Source organism: Gavia stellata, chromosome 3 (genome assembly GCF_030936135.1).
Source record: "Gavia stellata isolate bGavSte3 chromosome 3, bGavSte3.hap2, whole genome shotgun sequence".
In the NCBI taxonomy this organism is placed as follows: Eukaryota; Metazoa; Chordata; class Aves; order Gaviiformes; family Gaviidae; genus Gavia; species Gavia stellata.
In genome coordinates this window covers 5,024,715-5,041,196 of record NC_082596.1, presented here as the reverse complement: position 1 = coordinate 5,041,196, position 16,482 = coordinate 5,024,715, and the positions used below count along the sequence as shown (strand labels likewise).

General features: G+C 38.3%; 1 protein-coding gene across 1 annotated transcript in view; it reads right to left on the bottom strand.

Moving 5' to 3' along the window:
• Positions 1–9,403: 9,403 nt before the first annotated feature.
• AGO2 (argonaute RISC catalytic component 2) overlaps positions 9,404–16,482 on the bottom strand; it is a 35,005-nt gene continuing 27,926 nt past the window's right edge. Inside the window, 6 exon segments of the mRNA XM_059836036.1 lie at positions 9,404–9,512; positions 9,846–10,045; positions 10,859–10,960; positions 12,359–12,493; positions 13,628–13,822; positions 14,998–15,088. Of these exon segments, the coding sequence (XP_059692019.1) occupies positions 9,404–9,512; positions 9,846–10,045; positions 10,859–10,960; positions 12,359–12,493; positions 13,628–13,822; positions 14,998–15,088 (832 nt within the window).

Sequence of the window (16,482 nt, the reverse complement as noted above, 5' to 3'; positions counted from 1 at the left end):
CAACATTGACAGACAACTGAAGATCAGCTGAAGAGTCAAGTTGGCCAAGCAATTAGAGACATGTTATGTATTTTAAAGTAACAAAGTTGTCACTTGTAAATGAGATGAGCAATGTAAGGGCTCAGCCTTGTTAAGTTCCATGAGAAAAATAAACCAGGAACAACAAAATTAGGGTCAATACACCTTATTTTTTTATAACACAAAAACAGTGGGATCTGAGCATCTCACAGTTGATGCAGAATTAACTTTGGTGAAATCTAGAAACAAATTTCTTTGTCTGTTACGTTGATACACGATAGGTTTAATCCTACCTACAGCACATGATCAAGCAGCTGAGATTTTGGGGTGCCTATAAAGCACAGACCAGATCTGCTTTGACAAGTACATGGCAAGCAAAAATGTGCAATTTTACGTATACTGGCATGAGTGACGCTTCTTCTATTCATGGATTTAAAAACAGGAAAAGTTGATAAATACGGAATAGAATCCACCTTAAATGTATTTTTTTTTCCTGACAGGAAATCTAACCTAACAAAGCAAATACAAAGAGCACCAGCCAGGGGATTAGAAACTCCCAAGCTCACTTGCTGACCTTTCACAATTCATGCTTGCCAAGCACACTCAAAACACCATAAAATGGCCACAAAAGTTTGTATTTCAGGGACAATTCCTAGGCTTGCTCCCAGGTTAGTCGTATCTGTATTCCCTGCTGATGATTAAATAGTAGTTATTCCAGCAGGTATTTTAGTTGTGCTTAAAGAAGGGGGGGGGAAAAACCCCAACAAAACTAAAGCAGCCTGGTACAACAGCACATCCAAAAGGTGGGGAAAAAAAAAGACTAAAATCTGTGCACTCATAAGAACCACGCAGAAATGAATATGCCCTTTAATACAGATTCGTAATGCAAATACTAGGCTCTTTAAAACAACACAGGTAGGTTGCTTGGTTGAAGAGCAGCCACAGGCAGCTTTAAGAAGCATCTGTTGAGGCAGTGCATGGACAAATGCAAAGCAATTACTCTTCTGAGGATATTTAGATGGGAAGGAGTTGCCAGCCTTCATTTTGTGCTGCGGGTCCACTTTCTGAGCGCTGCCACATGCAAAACTCCCGAGACTAGTTCTCACCAACCTCTCACACCTCCAAATTCAGCGAAGGCCCCTGTCCTTGCTCCAACCAAATCCAAAGCCCTCTGATACAGAGGGCTGAAACCAGAAGTCAACTTGAGGGAATTGCCTACCAATATTCCCCTTTTGGGGACGGGGCTGACGGACGTGTGTGGGGTGGGGGATCTGTGAGGGGCTGTGCCACAGCTCTGGCCACACTCGGGGGCCCCTCGCAGGGAAGGCAGAAGGAACACCAAGAGAGTATTATTTAACTGTCACCTTAACAAGTGCTTAATTAGCAGTTTTGCAAGAAGATGTTTCCCCTCACCTCCTTATCTCATTCCCATGAGGGATGGGGTAGCTGGCAGAGCACAGATGGCATTTCTCTTCTATAGAGGCATGACAAGCACCTAGCACAGGGCTCTTTCCTCCCTTAAACTTCCCGATGCTCCTTTGGGTTTGCAGACCTAGTCTAGAAAGCGCACAACGTTACTCTTGTCCTTTTACGAGGATATGTTCACGGAGAAGCGTGTTCAGCACGCCTGCACAGTGAAACCCCTTCCAGGCCACGATAACGTCAATAGTGTCTATGGATCCATAATAAAAGATGTAGTGAAATATTTTCTGAGAAGCAGCTATTCTCCCTAGAGCAAAACCCTATACTTCATGCTTTTGGCGGAAGCTTTGTTAAATTATAACTGAGAACTGAACAAAATTTCCAGGATTTTACCCCATTCAGTTATTAGTGAGCTTAGTTGTTCAGTCACTCCCCATCGCTCAACAAGAATTGGCTTCCAGAAAGTCAGAACTTCAGCAATTCTCCGTGCCATCAATAAGGTTCATTAGTGTCTACGCCCAAAGATAATGAAATTGCAGGTAGCATATAATCCCAGCAAACTTGCTTCTGAGGTGCCAACGTCTGTAGCATAAAGCCCAGTTACTTCTCAACAACAAAAAAAACTTGTAACACTGCTATGAAACCACACACCAGCGCGTTGTGCTTAAACAGGTAGTATTTCTGTCAGCAGAGTGGTTAGTTATAAAACGAGGAAGCTTGTTTAGATTCATTGTAAACAAAATATGTGTTAACACAGTTTTCTACAGATTCGTTTCAGGTCATTTAAAGCACCTTTAGTCTGCATGCACTTATTTCAAGGTTGAGTTATAGCCAAGGCTTTGCACATAACTGACACAAGTAGAAATGTACTCAAGTTTCCGGCTGTTTTTTGGTGTTTTGAGGTTTTTTCCCCATTTTTAAGTTTTATCATTATCTGAGCAGGGACTATAGTATTTTCACTGTTACAGTCTCATATCAACTTATCTAAAAAAATACGTTAAAAAATATTCCAATAGATAATTTTTGCCTCAAATTCAAAATATATTTCAAGCACCTTCATGTCATTTTCAGTGAAAGCATGACATTTTTCGGCCAAAAAACATCTTTCATTTGGGAACAACAGTATACAAACCGAGCGAGCGAAAGGACAGGTGATGTAGGGAGTCGCTGCTATCGAGTAACCCTGCACAAAAGCGAATGTGCCAGATGTGCACTTTGCCTCGCCATTTCTGATAACTTCTTAATACCCTGCATCAATACAAGCCACATCTACGCCTTAGGAAGACAAAAGGAGCGACGAGCAGCCGTCCAAGATCACAGTATGGCACCGCTAGTTCTCCAGCAAGAAACAAAACAGTAAAAATACAGTTCATTTGGGAGCGTTTTGGCTGCTTAGTAGTAGGTTCACTTTAAAAATTAATTCATCTGCGGAGGAATACAGGAGGTAGCCTTTAACTGCATCTGCTTGCTAACTAAAGAGTATTACAAAACCACCTTCTGTAGTGATTTGGCCAAGCCATTACATTCATATTAACACTTCAGGCAAAGAAACAACACAGAAAAAGCAACTGAAACACTAAATGAGATAAAATATATTACGTGCCACACCAAGCACACACACACACACACACACTAAACACCCCCATATCCTTTGGATTAAAACCATCTCAGAGGAATGCATCTTTCCAGTCATTAACCCTCAGAAACAGGAGTCAAAACTTGCTGTTTCATATCCTAATGCTAGACAACACGGCTGGAGTTTGGGTCTCTCCTGTCCCTGAGAGTTACAGAAGCAAAAGGCAATTACTGATGGATAGGAGATCGATGGCTTTCTCACGTGGGCAATCAGAGAGACAACACTATTTCTTAGTTCAGAGCACTAAAACATCCACTGCACTCGATAATCCCATACCCGCGGAGGGACAGAGACCAAGACGTTGTTAACTTGGATGCCAAATCCCTATTCTTCCACTAATTCTGCCACACAGACTGGTTCTTCTTCATATGACACAAGAATCAGATGCTGAAAGAAGCAAGGAGAACACATGACAGCTACAGTTGATAGTCTGGATATTGCATTAATGCTATTAGTCATCGAACAGCGATATCAAAGATCGGCATTTGAACGTTGCACAGACAACAAGCACATTGGTAGCTTAAAAACTGCCTTTGTGTCTTTACAGTGTGGGAGAAATGTGCATAGAGGAGAGAAGGAAGACATATTTTATAAATACAGACAAACCCTAAATGTTTCCACTGTAATAAAGCAATTGTGCCCTTGGATTCATACCATAATGCAAACAGGAAGTATAACAACATTTAAAACCAAAGCTCATACCTCAATACTGTAAAATATGGCAGTATTCCAAAAAATAAAGAACAACAAGGAATGGTATCCACAGCATTTCAGTATCTGCTATACATAGCACTATTTACAGTATTTTCAAACAGCTACAGCAGATGAAAAAAGAAGTCTTACAGTAAAAAGGGAGTTTAAAAAAAAAATCAGTGCAATTACCTTCTACTTGAAGTTTTCCTTAGAAAAGACTGCATGTATGCATCAAGAAGCACGTTACCAAATGTAATATAAAAGTAAAAAAAAAAAAAAAATGTACTGCCCTGCATTAGAAATTGAGAAAGCCACACTAGCAGGACAAATACACGAGAAGAGATGCTACTGTAGGAAAATAGTATTAAAAAAATAGGAAAAAACGTGATTTTATTACACTGGTATTGAGTGAGAAAAACTGAGTGAGAACTTTCTTTTCATTCGTTCATTTAATGTGTAAAAGATCTTCTTTTTAAAAAAGAAAAAAAAGTCCCTTATGGGTTATCTATGCCACCAGAGATGCTTACTGGACTACGTCAAGAGGCAAGTACGTCTGTCTAAATCTCCAAAGGCCCCACTCCTGCATTTCTCGTACTCGCAGTTTTGAATAAGCGTGACTTGTAGAACCAACCTGTTCCCACCTCGAAATATCAACGTGCTTCCTCAAAAAGAAACAATCTGCACATACACTAATAAACCTAGAGCAATCCACTAAATTTGGCTGGGGGGTGTTAACGCAGACCTTCCTCCTATCCTTGCTCTCAGTTAAGTTTTAGAGATTCGTTGGCATGAGAAAGACTGGGGTTTCTCCAGGTGAGACGCGCACGACCACTGTATTTGAAGAATCTACTGCTGCAGTAAAGAAAACAGCACTGACAGCAACGCGCAAAGCCCTCCAGATCGCCATCTTCTATTTAACAGAAAAGCCTTTGTACACGTACGCATATGACTTTGGAGAAAAGCTTCAGAAGCATCTTAACTCGATTAGAAACTTCCATCTTTTCAGAAAGTAACCTGGGCACACAAAAACCTAAACCCCCACACCTACCCTTCAAAAGTTTAAATTTAAAATCCTTGTGGAAATACTCTCTCTTGTCTTAGTTATAAAAATGACGTACTAACATCTGAACATGACTTAGGTTAAAAATGGAGAAAGGCTGCAGGAGTTTAGTGATAGAATCAGAATTAAAGTTAAACCTTCACAACCTTTTTGCTTTTACCATCAGGGAACACTGCCTGGAGGCCTGGATGAAGATCAAAAGTATTTATTATGGATTCCTTATTTTAAGCATACGTTTCCTGTAAATTTTCCACTGCTGGCTCCAGCAGATTAAGACACAACACCTTTCCCTAACAGCAAACTCACCCAAAACCTGACAGATCTAGAAACAAGGAAATTAATATGGCAAAGCTTCTGTAACATGGAAGACCATTGATTGTAATTCAGCAAGCCAAATACGGCTGCTGGAATATTCTAACCCAAACCAAGCCAAAATAAGGAGTTCTAACAAAAACAAGTGAATTCACTCCATACATCAGTGCATACAGACAAACTGAAAGTGTTAAGATTGCATAGGGCTATCTTGAATGCCAAACTCGTATAAGGCAGAGACAAATCCACCTACTTCCAACATTTCACAACAGGACATTTTCTCCTAAGGATCGGCTCAACTCTGTTTCCTGGGTGCTAGAAGAGGTGGAGTGGACATGTTATAGTATTCAGACACTGGAGCAGAAATTTCCAAAACCAAGCAAACCTCATAATTGCATTGCATCTTGTACATCAAAAAAAAAAAAAAAGCCATCAACAAAACACAAAGACCAAAAGACAACTTTTCTTTTATCTTTGTTGATATTATTTTTTGCCTCCCAACAGGAGCATTTCACACTTGCTGCTGCTGGGTTTTGTGGTTGCCACAGAAGGCAAAGGGCTCTCTGGAGATGTCCGGTCCAGCGCCCTGCCCAAAGCAGGTCCAGCAAGCCAAGACTGCCCAGGGACCTGTCCAGCCAAGTTTGAGCCTCTCCGAGGACAGCAATTCCACAACCTGTTTCAAATCTTTGAATATTTTTCTTTCAATAGTATTACCATTTCCATAAAAATCCCCCAGAGAAAACTAATCCGTCACAGGCAACTCATTAATATCTGTTCATCTCTCAAGTGCACTCCTTTAAAACAAACGAAATACTGCAGTACTGGCAGTTTGTCCATCACACCGCTCAGGCCTGCAATAGGAATAAGACATTTTTGTCACCAGGGTGGAATTACTATTAGTTTTCAGACTGCGAAGCACCAGGACCGCCTGCACCGCCAGCCAGATTCAAGCAAAAGCTTGTTCTCAGGAACGTAACGGAGAGCAAAAGGAAGGCAAGGGATGAGGTCCTGCCCAGCGCTCTTTTGCAACAGGAGTCACGCAACTCCTTTGCACGGGCTGAAAAAACCCCCAAGTGCCAGAGGGTAACGCACATTTGGTTATTGCTGACCTGAGCTGCATAGTGACTTAGTGGTTATGACTGTCAACCTCAACTGTGACTTCAACAGCAGGAACGCATGTGAGAGAGACATCTTGAGCTTTGTGTTTACCTGAGATATTGCTGTTCTTACAAGACACATGGGAGGTAAGGAAAAAAAAAATGTAAGAGTAGGGTTTTAGGTGTTCGTAGTGGGTTTTTTTTGACAGGAGACATTTTAGAATACGTAATTTATATTAAAAATATTCCCAGAAAGATAGCTGCTGGACTTATAGCACACTGTACTTTTCAAAGTATATACTTAATATTTTTTTAGAAAAATGCTCTAAGTTATTCACTAATTCACCACTTGCAGGAGGTGGGAGGGGGAAGGAGGGACAAATCAAGCCATAAAGAATTAGCAGTATTAGAGGCTTATAAAGATCTGTAAAAGGTAAAAATGTCCCTAGCCTGAAATGCATATAACCATCCCAAGTTCTTCATACTCAGGGAAGGAAAGCTACACAATATTTCTGTTCATTCCAAGAGGATACACAGACAACAGCTAGTCTCAGATTAAGGGTCTGCCTAATACTCCTCTTCTCACAAAAAGCAGCTGCAACGACTATTCCAGCCCAAAGAACACATCACAAACAGGATGCAGTGAAGTCCCATAGTCTGCTTCAGAAATAAGATTTGAGGTCAAGACAGATTCTGCCCACCTCGCCCCATCTGACCACCTGTATAAAGTCATTTATTCCAGATCTGTGCAGAGAGGAAAGAGGAGGATGAATTTCACATCCAAGAGGTCTCTGCATAACGAAGAGCAAATAAACTAAATGGCATCTTAAAATGGTTGATCTTTTTCCTATTTGTTAAGAATAATTCATATAAAAAAATAATTCTTATATAAAACTCTGCCGAATTAAAATCTTCACTGAAATCGGAAACCTCTCAAGCAAACGCACAGAGAAGTGCAACATCCCCACCATAGACAGGTTTTGCAGTTTAGCAGTACTTTATGGGAGGTATGTACAACCTGGCTGGAACACAGAAAGACAGACAATGCGACCTGGAATTTGCTTTCTGTTATACCAGCATAATTAAAAATCTGGATTTACATAAGCATGACCGACAAGAAAATTTGACCCAGCAGCCTAATCTCCAAATTAGAATAATACAATTAATCTATTAATAGCTTTTACATTGTTATTTCACCTAAACAACACCGACAACCAACACGCTGCTACAAGGTGAAGATCTGAACTTGCACAAAGTTATGTACCTAAACCTCTTTATGCAGTAAAGGTTGGGCATTTTCTAGCTTATGCAACAGCAACCGGTTATAGTCTATCCGCTATATGGCACAGACCTCTGTATCGGTTAAAGCTACTCGCCGGTCTCAGTGACTAGAGGTAAATGTATTCAAAACAGTGACTGAGCATCTGCTAAGAGAAAAGGGAAAAGATGAAGCACAATGAATCAGTGGAAGAGAATGAAATTTTTAAAACCTGCCTCTTAGCATGTTATTTCAGTTATCCTATGAAAAACAAAACAAAATCAAGTCGGCATAAACAAGTTTCCTGGGCTTTTACCATTTTCTTCTAAACCTGCTTGTGTGGCATCATAATTAGTGCAATGGTTTACATACATATTATGGTTTTTTTATGAACCCAGTGTGCAAACTAACAGAAGCGTTTGTCTAACAATTATCAGTTTTAATTAATGCTTCTCCTAAAAGAATGGCAAAACTCTCACATTTACTCTTGACCTTATGCATAATGAAGAGAGTTCCACCTCCCTTCATAAGTAAACGTCAGTTTCCTAAGATTTATCTTTACTGCATAGATTCTCTGACTTTTGTCTAAATTACAAACAGTGAACCACTCTCCTCTATTAGAGCTCCTGCTTCACCAATATTCAACATATAAATAAAATACAATTGTTTTGTGCTTGAATGAACGTAGAATGTTGGTCTCGTGTGCGTCTCTGAACTGCACAGGTAAAACCTGCTATGTTGTGTGCACGCTTAAAAAGCCTTTCTACAAATTACAAGCTATACAATATACACTGTACGAATCTCTGAACTCTCACGTCAAAGTCAATTGCATATTTTTGCATTTGAATAGTAATGTCCCCACGATAAGGTTTTAACTTCTAAATCCAAAGCATTCTTGATATGTTAACAGAAGTATAATGAGCACTCCTTAGTAAATAAAAATAAATAATAGCATCTAGTCTATCACATTAATACTGTGAAACATATATAAAATTTACATTAACTCAACAGTGAAAAAGGATTGTACTGTATTTATCACCACAGACCCGTATTCTTTAGAGACTTTGGAAAGTAAGTGTCACAGTCCTGTATGACAAATTCTAAAGTTAGCTGTCAGTATGATTTAAAAAAAATTCTTTACAAATTTTTTTTTTTCTTTTAAATGGCACATTTTCTTTTGCCAATCTAACTGGACCTATTAAAAGCTTAGGTACAAGTTCATTCTTTTTTAAAATTCTTCTTTAGTCTATGAAAAACATTTTCAAATGCAGCACAATAAAAAACATTCAAGAACAAGCTTCAGAAAATACATTTGCCCTTAGACACACAGAGAATAATCTTTATAAGACAGTTGAAAACCAGAATTCTGTCACTCTTTTCTTTTGAAAATAAGAATTTTGTAAATGCATCTAGAATAATCAAGGCTTCATAAATAGTCAAAAAATGCTTTGCTTTCCTTTGTATTAAAAGCTAATTCACAGCATTTTAGCCCATCAAACTTTAGTACGAATTAAGATCTTTCCAAATTATTAAAAGCAATTAAATGAATAGCAAACTGAATGAGGAGTTTTGTGGGTTGGGTTGTTGGTTGGTTTTTTTTTCCCCTAAGCCCTGAGATCACAGCTCTTGATTTAATTACAAAATATGGGTCTGTTTTACACCAAGCAGCTTAGAGATTTTTGGCAAACCACATTTCCAACAATAGTGGGGTTTGGTACAAGAATGCAGTCCATAATCAAGTCTGAAAATCTGGACGGAAGGCTTTCTTGCAAATGGGAAAAAAAAAAGTAAGATGCATCACTCATTGCTGGCTGTCACTGTAGCTTGGGCAACTGTTGGTCTAAGTGCAGCTGGTCTCATGTGAATCCAACTCTGTATTGTACTGAGTTGCTAAACATTAAAACATGTCAAGCAAAGTACATAGTGCGCAACGTGTCCTGATGAACTTGAACTGCTTTAGCAAGTGCTTGATGATCTCTGCCATTACTCTGACCGGAAGTGTGGCTTCCTTCAGCACTGAAAGAGAAGGGAGGTGGGGAAAAGAAAAAAGAGGCGGGGGGGAGAGAAACCCTGTTTAATCTGCCTCTCCTTGCATACAATGTTTTTGTATCATTCATTTCTTCTGAACAGAACAGTCAAAAGTTAATTACCCTTAAAACACCACTGAAGTTCTGAAACAAAAAAGCACAGAAGCATACAGGTACATCTACTTTTTTCCACGCTATAATTCAGTGGTAAGACCAAATGTACCCTCATACTGCTAACTGGGGATACTACTGACTCCAGAATTAACAAGCCCACTTCCTTCCACATTCAAACTCTGTAATAACTCAAAACTATGCAACTCACCTATCGTGTTCTTTATCCACCAGATGATACCTGGCTCTGAAGGCAACCAGGTGTGCGTAGTATGCTGGTGCAGGGATGGAAACAGAACGAGTACAGCGTACGTACGTATGACACAACTGGTAGGTAAGAATCTGCAGTTCATCTGAAGAGAAACGATTGTCATCCCAGAGGACATGGTAATGAGAAGGTCTGCTTGTTCCCTGAAGGCAGATCACACAGGATGTCAGCATTTCAAAAACATCTCTAAATTTCCACCGCTGCAGGTGAACTGCAGTATAACCAGCTGCTTCCTCAAAAAACACATGAGCAATTCTACATACTTCAGCTAATTTTTCCTTTTAAAAGGCAAACAACCTCCCTCCTTGCTCCCCATATAACCAATCCCTTTGCATTTTTGGACAGGATTGCATTTTCTAGAATTTCATCCCTGTTACTGAAATTAAATGATCTTATTGAAATGCGCGTTCATCTTGTGAAACTTAGATCTGACAAAAAGCCATCATATAAAGTAGCTTTAGGCAAAACATTAATAGCTAACAGCAATCTAACTTGCGCCCCTACTGAATACACTTTTTTAGATGATATAAAATGTTGACTTTCAGGACTGTTGTTGATTAATAGTTTCTGACAGGGAAAAAGAAATCACAAGAAAATGTAAAACTACAACGGTGCTATCTAAACATATTAGTTGTCTCCTAGGAACGGGATGCAAGAGAATGTAATACAAGAGGCAGCTCTGTAAAATAGTCCAAATACCTTGCTACCATTCAAAGCAGCACACAGACAGGAGAGAAACACAATAAACTAAATGCACAGGGTGTCCTGCATATCTACTTAGTTTCATAATGTCTTTCAGATTTTAACAATGACAGAAGAGCACTGTGGATGGCACAGATGAAAAGCTGAAATACACAGATGGAAGTTGTACCGTTTGTCTCCTGTGTAAAGAACGCAGGAAATACCAACAGCCAGTGTTATCTCTGAAAGTTACCATCCCACACAAAATGCTGTACCTGAATACCAGCATGACTACACAGGTAAAAGTCAAACTCTGACGGATGGGTGATTTTTGTGTCCACTGTGGTACCAGCTGGAATGTTTCCGCTTTTTCCAACCTGTGTGAACAGAAAATGCAAATATAGTAAGGCACACACAGAGGTTTTTTTTCTTTTTAGCTGTACAGTAAGGAAAAAAACACAAGAAAAAAAAAATCTGTAAAAATTAAAAAGTCAAGAAAGAATGAGCAAAACTGAATTTTTCTTCTACTGAAATTCTGGAGTGTCTCTACTACAGAAGAAGAAAGACGAGCTGCAAAACCTTCTTAGAAGTTACCTACAACGATTAGCTTTTCTGATTAACGTAAAAAGAATTTCCTGCAACTGATTTGTCAAATTCTTTTCACCTTCTCATTCCAGGACAGGTTATTCCTCTGTAACTTTTCTTGTTTATACCTGAAAGAGGACAATCCATAGCCCCTCCTTCCCTCAAAAACACTTCACATCAAAGCAGAACTTAAAAATACTCTTTACTTTAAAACAATTTAAAACTGTAATCATAGCATGTTATCAATATAAAAAACACCTTCACGTCAGCATTAAAAGTTATTAATTATTGCCTTGAGGCCTAGTGGGCTTCAAATAATTACATAGAGAAGCCTGGCAGAGGAAAAAGAACATGAAAAACCCTATCTGTGAACAGAGGTTTGCCGTTAGGAACTCTCCATTTACAGCAATGACGCCATCCTAGACTCGGGGAATCTCCTCTCCACCCAGAAAGGTGGAATCAAATATTTCTACATGTATTTCACATAGATACAATAACAACTATGAAACACTCATAAAACAATTTGAGATGTTCAGTACTACAGATAATGTGTTATGATGCTTGATATGCCCAAACCAAACTCCACGTGTCTAAGACATTAGACACCTAAGATGAATGAAAGGTGGCATTAACGGAAAAGTAAGTATTCTCAAAGTGTAGGGTTCACCTTACCTAACAATTTCAGTGCCTACTGTGCAATTGCCTACATCTCAGCTGGTAACCCAAAAGTCACTCTATAGTCAACGGCACCCAAACCAGTGAACTCACTAGTGCCAGAATCAGATGGAATGTGCCTCAAAGGGTGTTGGGAATACTAAACCGATCTCTATTTACAAGAGTGCCTGAGGTAACTGTTCCAGATGTAGACATTATAAACCCTACACTACTCAAGTAGATCAATCTCAACCCCTGAGGAACTTGAGACAGTAAAAAACCTGAAATGAAACCTGAAAAATTTGATGAACTTGAAGGATGGACAGACTTGTTGAAAAGCACATCCTGCTGATGTTTCATAAAAGCTTCTTGCCAGTTTATTATATGAGACAGAAAATGAAGGTTTTCCTTTCCAGGCAGAAAGATCTCACCCACTATGTTATGTAGTTCTCAAACAAGTTTCTTACTACTTAAATAAGCAGTAATAGGTGACTTGGCTGCCTGCTAGATACTTGCTGGTCACAATTAGAACATACCCGTTCATTTTTATCTGTACAGAAGAGTCTGGTGTGATGCCTCTTCTGCACAACTATGAATGTAATCCCAGGCTGGTAATCCTTTTCTAGTTTAATGCATGCTTCTCTGATAGCCAGCAATTCATGATGGAGAACCTGAATCATAAACATAAAGATGTGTGATAAATATGAAAGATAGCTATCTTACAGATTACTCTCATTTATCATGTTCTTTCTTGCATTGTCACTCAGAGTAGTGTGATGTCAAAGCATGCAGGATCAAACCTTAATTTCTCCATTTAATGAGAACAAATTAGATCACCAGTTTCCTGAGCCAGGCGAGAGCTGGTTCCATATTTGTTCAGCTCCAAGCACGAGGCTTGGACTAATGAGCTGTATGTCAAAATCTTTTTAACTGCCAAATACAAATGAACATTTAATTACGCTGCTGAATATACAACAGCCTAATTATTTTTCAGACCAGTACAAGGGATGAAATCCAGAATTGCTCAACTGCATGCTCCTTCCCAGCTTTGTGAATTCTCATGCAGGACTACGGGCATCAATAAGAACTGACAGAGAAGGAAATGCAATAAAACAAAAAGCGATGATTTAGGATTTGGGTTAATTATAAGTTAAAAATTCAGTGAAAAACAATGATAAATGGGGGGGGGGGGGGGGGGAGTTCATACAAAGATTATTTTATTAATTCAAGTTTACCAAGTGACTTTTACTCCCTTCCCCTTGGATTTTGAGAAGATGACTGAATTCTGTATCTTTTAATTTACACATAAAAATACTGGAAAGGAAAGCATATGTAAATATCTTTAAAATATATAGAAAAATACTTCATAAAATATGGTACCTGTAAGCAAACAAAATAAATACAAGAAAGTATTTGTTGAATTTTATCAGGAATGAATTAAAAGTGACAGTGTGAAAATACAGCATTTATTAATCCTGGTTAAAAAAGTAGGCAAATCAACTTACACTTAGTTTTTCTTTACTGTCCAAGTTCTATGGGATACAGTTTGAGTTATGTATCTTGAATAGGTCACAGATGTTCAACATAACTTGAGTGCTAAAACTATACTCTGTCATTTATAATTTTGCAAAGGGAAGTATTTTAAAGGGGAAAAATATGAAAAAAAGCTCTGCTTGTTAGAATCCAACAAATTTGTTGAGGGAAGATTTGTTGAGGGTATACTTCTTTTCATAACTCCAACTACATGAACTACATTACTACCAGAAAACATCATCCCCATCAAAATCTCAAAAAAAACCCCAAACCTGTTGAAACTGCCCCTCAGAAACGCCATCTCTGTAGAAGATTATACGAGTTGGTTTAAATCTGGTTGATTTGTAGAACTGAATAAGCAACTCCCTGACCATGGCAGCCAAATCTTGAATGATTTCTTGGCGGTGCTGCTGGACGCGAACAGTGGCACAGTATCGATTAGGATGAGCATCCATGCTTCCTACAACCTGTTGAAAAAACGCTTAGTATCAAACCAAACTTGAAAGCACTTTAATAAAGGTATTTCATGAAGATAACTGTACTATCCTTTTAACAGTATCTTGTAAACTAAGGGGTTGACCTAGGAAAGATGTAGTCAAAATCATAACGTGCTTGGAGAGAACTTGGAGTTTAGTCTACCTATGGTAACGTACCCTGCTGAAACGGAACGCTTATTTTAAATCTAAAAGACTAATTTGCTATTTGCACCTATGTACAGTTAAAAAAACAAATACAATTTAGAGCACTGATACCATGAAACCATTGATTTAGTTAGGATTGCAGCATAGGAATTTGAACTCCTGAAGACCAAGTATTTTTCTGGGACACTGTGGATGAATCCATGAACCTGAAATGGTGAGCCACCACAGAAATAGCCACACCAAACAGACACCGCTCGCCAAAGGAAGGGATTTTTCTGTTTGTGAAACATCAAAGTTAATATATCGTAAAAGTGGCATGGGACTTAAAAATAAAGAGACAAACAAAAAAATCCAAATGCCGTATGTCAGAAATCACAACTAAGCACATTTCCACCTGGTTTTCCCTGGACACACATGTGTAACTTTTTAAAACAGGTATTTGTTTATTTAGCACCACAGGCTAAGATACTGCACATGGTGTCACCAACGATCTTCACTATTAAATGAGCCAGAGCAGCCATTACAGGTGTTTGCCATGAAGCCAGTCAAAGGCCTTTCCCTGTATTTTGGGAGTACACTTCCAAGAGATTACTGCACATTTTGTGTTGTCAGGAGGCTTGAATCCCCAAAACCCTCAACTGAGCCAGCCTAGTTCCCTATCAGTAATGGATAAATTCTTAACATTTTTAACTGCTGAAAAAGCTGACTTAAACATGCACCAGCTTATTACAGGTTGCTGATAAATATCAGCTAATAGAAAAGCTCCTCTGTGTATTAGCAGCTCAGGCATTTTACAAGCTTTTTAAGTACACATTTAAGTAATTAGTATCACTGCAAGCTCTCCAAAGTTTCATTAGATTCCTGCAAAAAAATAATTTATAATACTATAATTAGGCAATCAAAAGAAACGAACCACAAAAGAATTGAAAAGTAAATAAAATGCATTAGAGCTGAGCAGCAGGAGAGAGCAGGGGTTAAAGATCATTACACAATTTACTCACTGCAGCAATGGAAGGCTTTTTTCCATCTCCAGCTGGTGGATGAGTTACATCTGCACCAAGGAATATGACAGGCTGTTGAAATACTGGTGGTCTAATAAAGAGAAAGCAAATTTATAAAAGCAGCAAGGCTTATGCTTAATAAAGCACATTATAACTCAAGTAAATGGCACTCTATATTCTTGCAGTGAATTAGTCAACAATTTTCACTCTGTTAGAGTTGGTCACTTGTACTGTGACAGTAATCAGAAGTCCTGATTAGGCTTCTCATACTAAATACTTAGGCATATTTTTAAAGCATAGCTAATTGTTACCTTTCATCAAAAATGAGTAAAAAAGTTCCTGTTTTTTAACTTGGAGAATTGCAGCCTTTATTAATTAGACCATAGAAAAGAATAAAAGTTGATTCCTTAGCAACAAATCGCACCTGAGAAAATTAAAGAACTGTGCACATATACAAATGCTATGATTTTGTTTCTGAACAAAAAACCAGCATTGGTAAGGAAGTACAAATTTGTGGGTATCATAGGCATTATTTTAAAAGTAGATTTTTTTTTAAACTATGCTTCAAAGTTTTAAACAAACTTTTAAGTTAAGATATTAATCCACTGAATCAAGAGTAGAACACCAAAACACTACACATTGGAAGTTTCAAGCTTCAACTCTATTCCTTAATAAAACTATTTTAAACAGGAGGTCTTAGGCCACCAGAATTTTTTCATGTGTGTGGGTGTGGAGGGGAATGGTTACGTAGATAGGTTCTGCTGTTTTCAGACCTTCTCTAAGAAGGAATTTGAAGGTAATTATGACAATGTAACTTACAATGCAATTATACAAATAAAAAGCTGTTCCATTCCCATCCACTCAACGGACAAAAAACCAAAGAGTTATGTTTTAAATACCCAAAACCTGCACTTTTACAGAACATCTAGGTGTTGTGTGTAGTTGTGCCATTTTGTCTTTTTCCCTCTATTTAACTCCATTTTCATGAATGCGTAGTTTATTGGTATAATGAGCAGAATTCAACTTTCTGGCCGCACTGCTGTCAGCATATGCCATTTAACAGAGACCTTATGTTTATGAATCAGCATAAAACTACTTATATGGGGTGTGTGTGTTTCTCTTTTGTTTCCACAGCACTACCTTTAAGTCCTTTTTGGAAAAAAACAAAGGACAAGAAAAAAAACAAAAAAACCCACCGTGCCTTTTTAAAATGCATGCACTGTAACACAATGATTTTCAGTTGCTTTAATAGGAGTCACCAACAAGCACATTACCCAGGCTAAGTATATTAATTCAATAAACAGAATTTAACAAGATACAAAATATATATCCCTTCTGATAACGCGTTCTTTTTCCCCTCCCTAAGTACTTGTTGTTGGATTATTTTTCAGCAGCTGCCTTCTGACTAGCCTAAATACGTCAAAGTGAAAATTTGCTTATCTGCGCAAAACAGAATGCTGACTTCTTTGAAACAGGCTCCCAAGA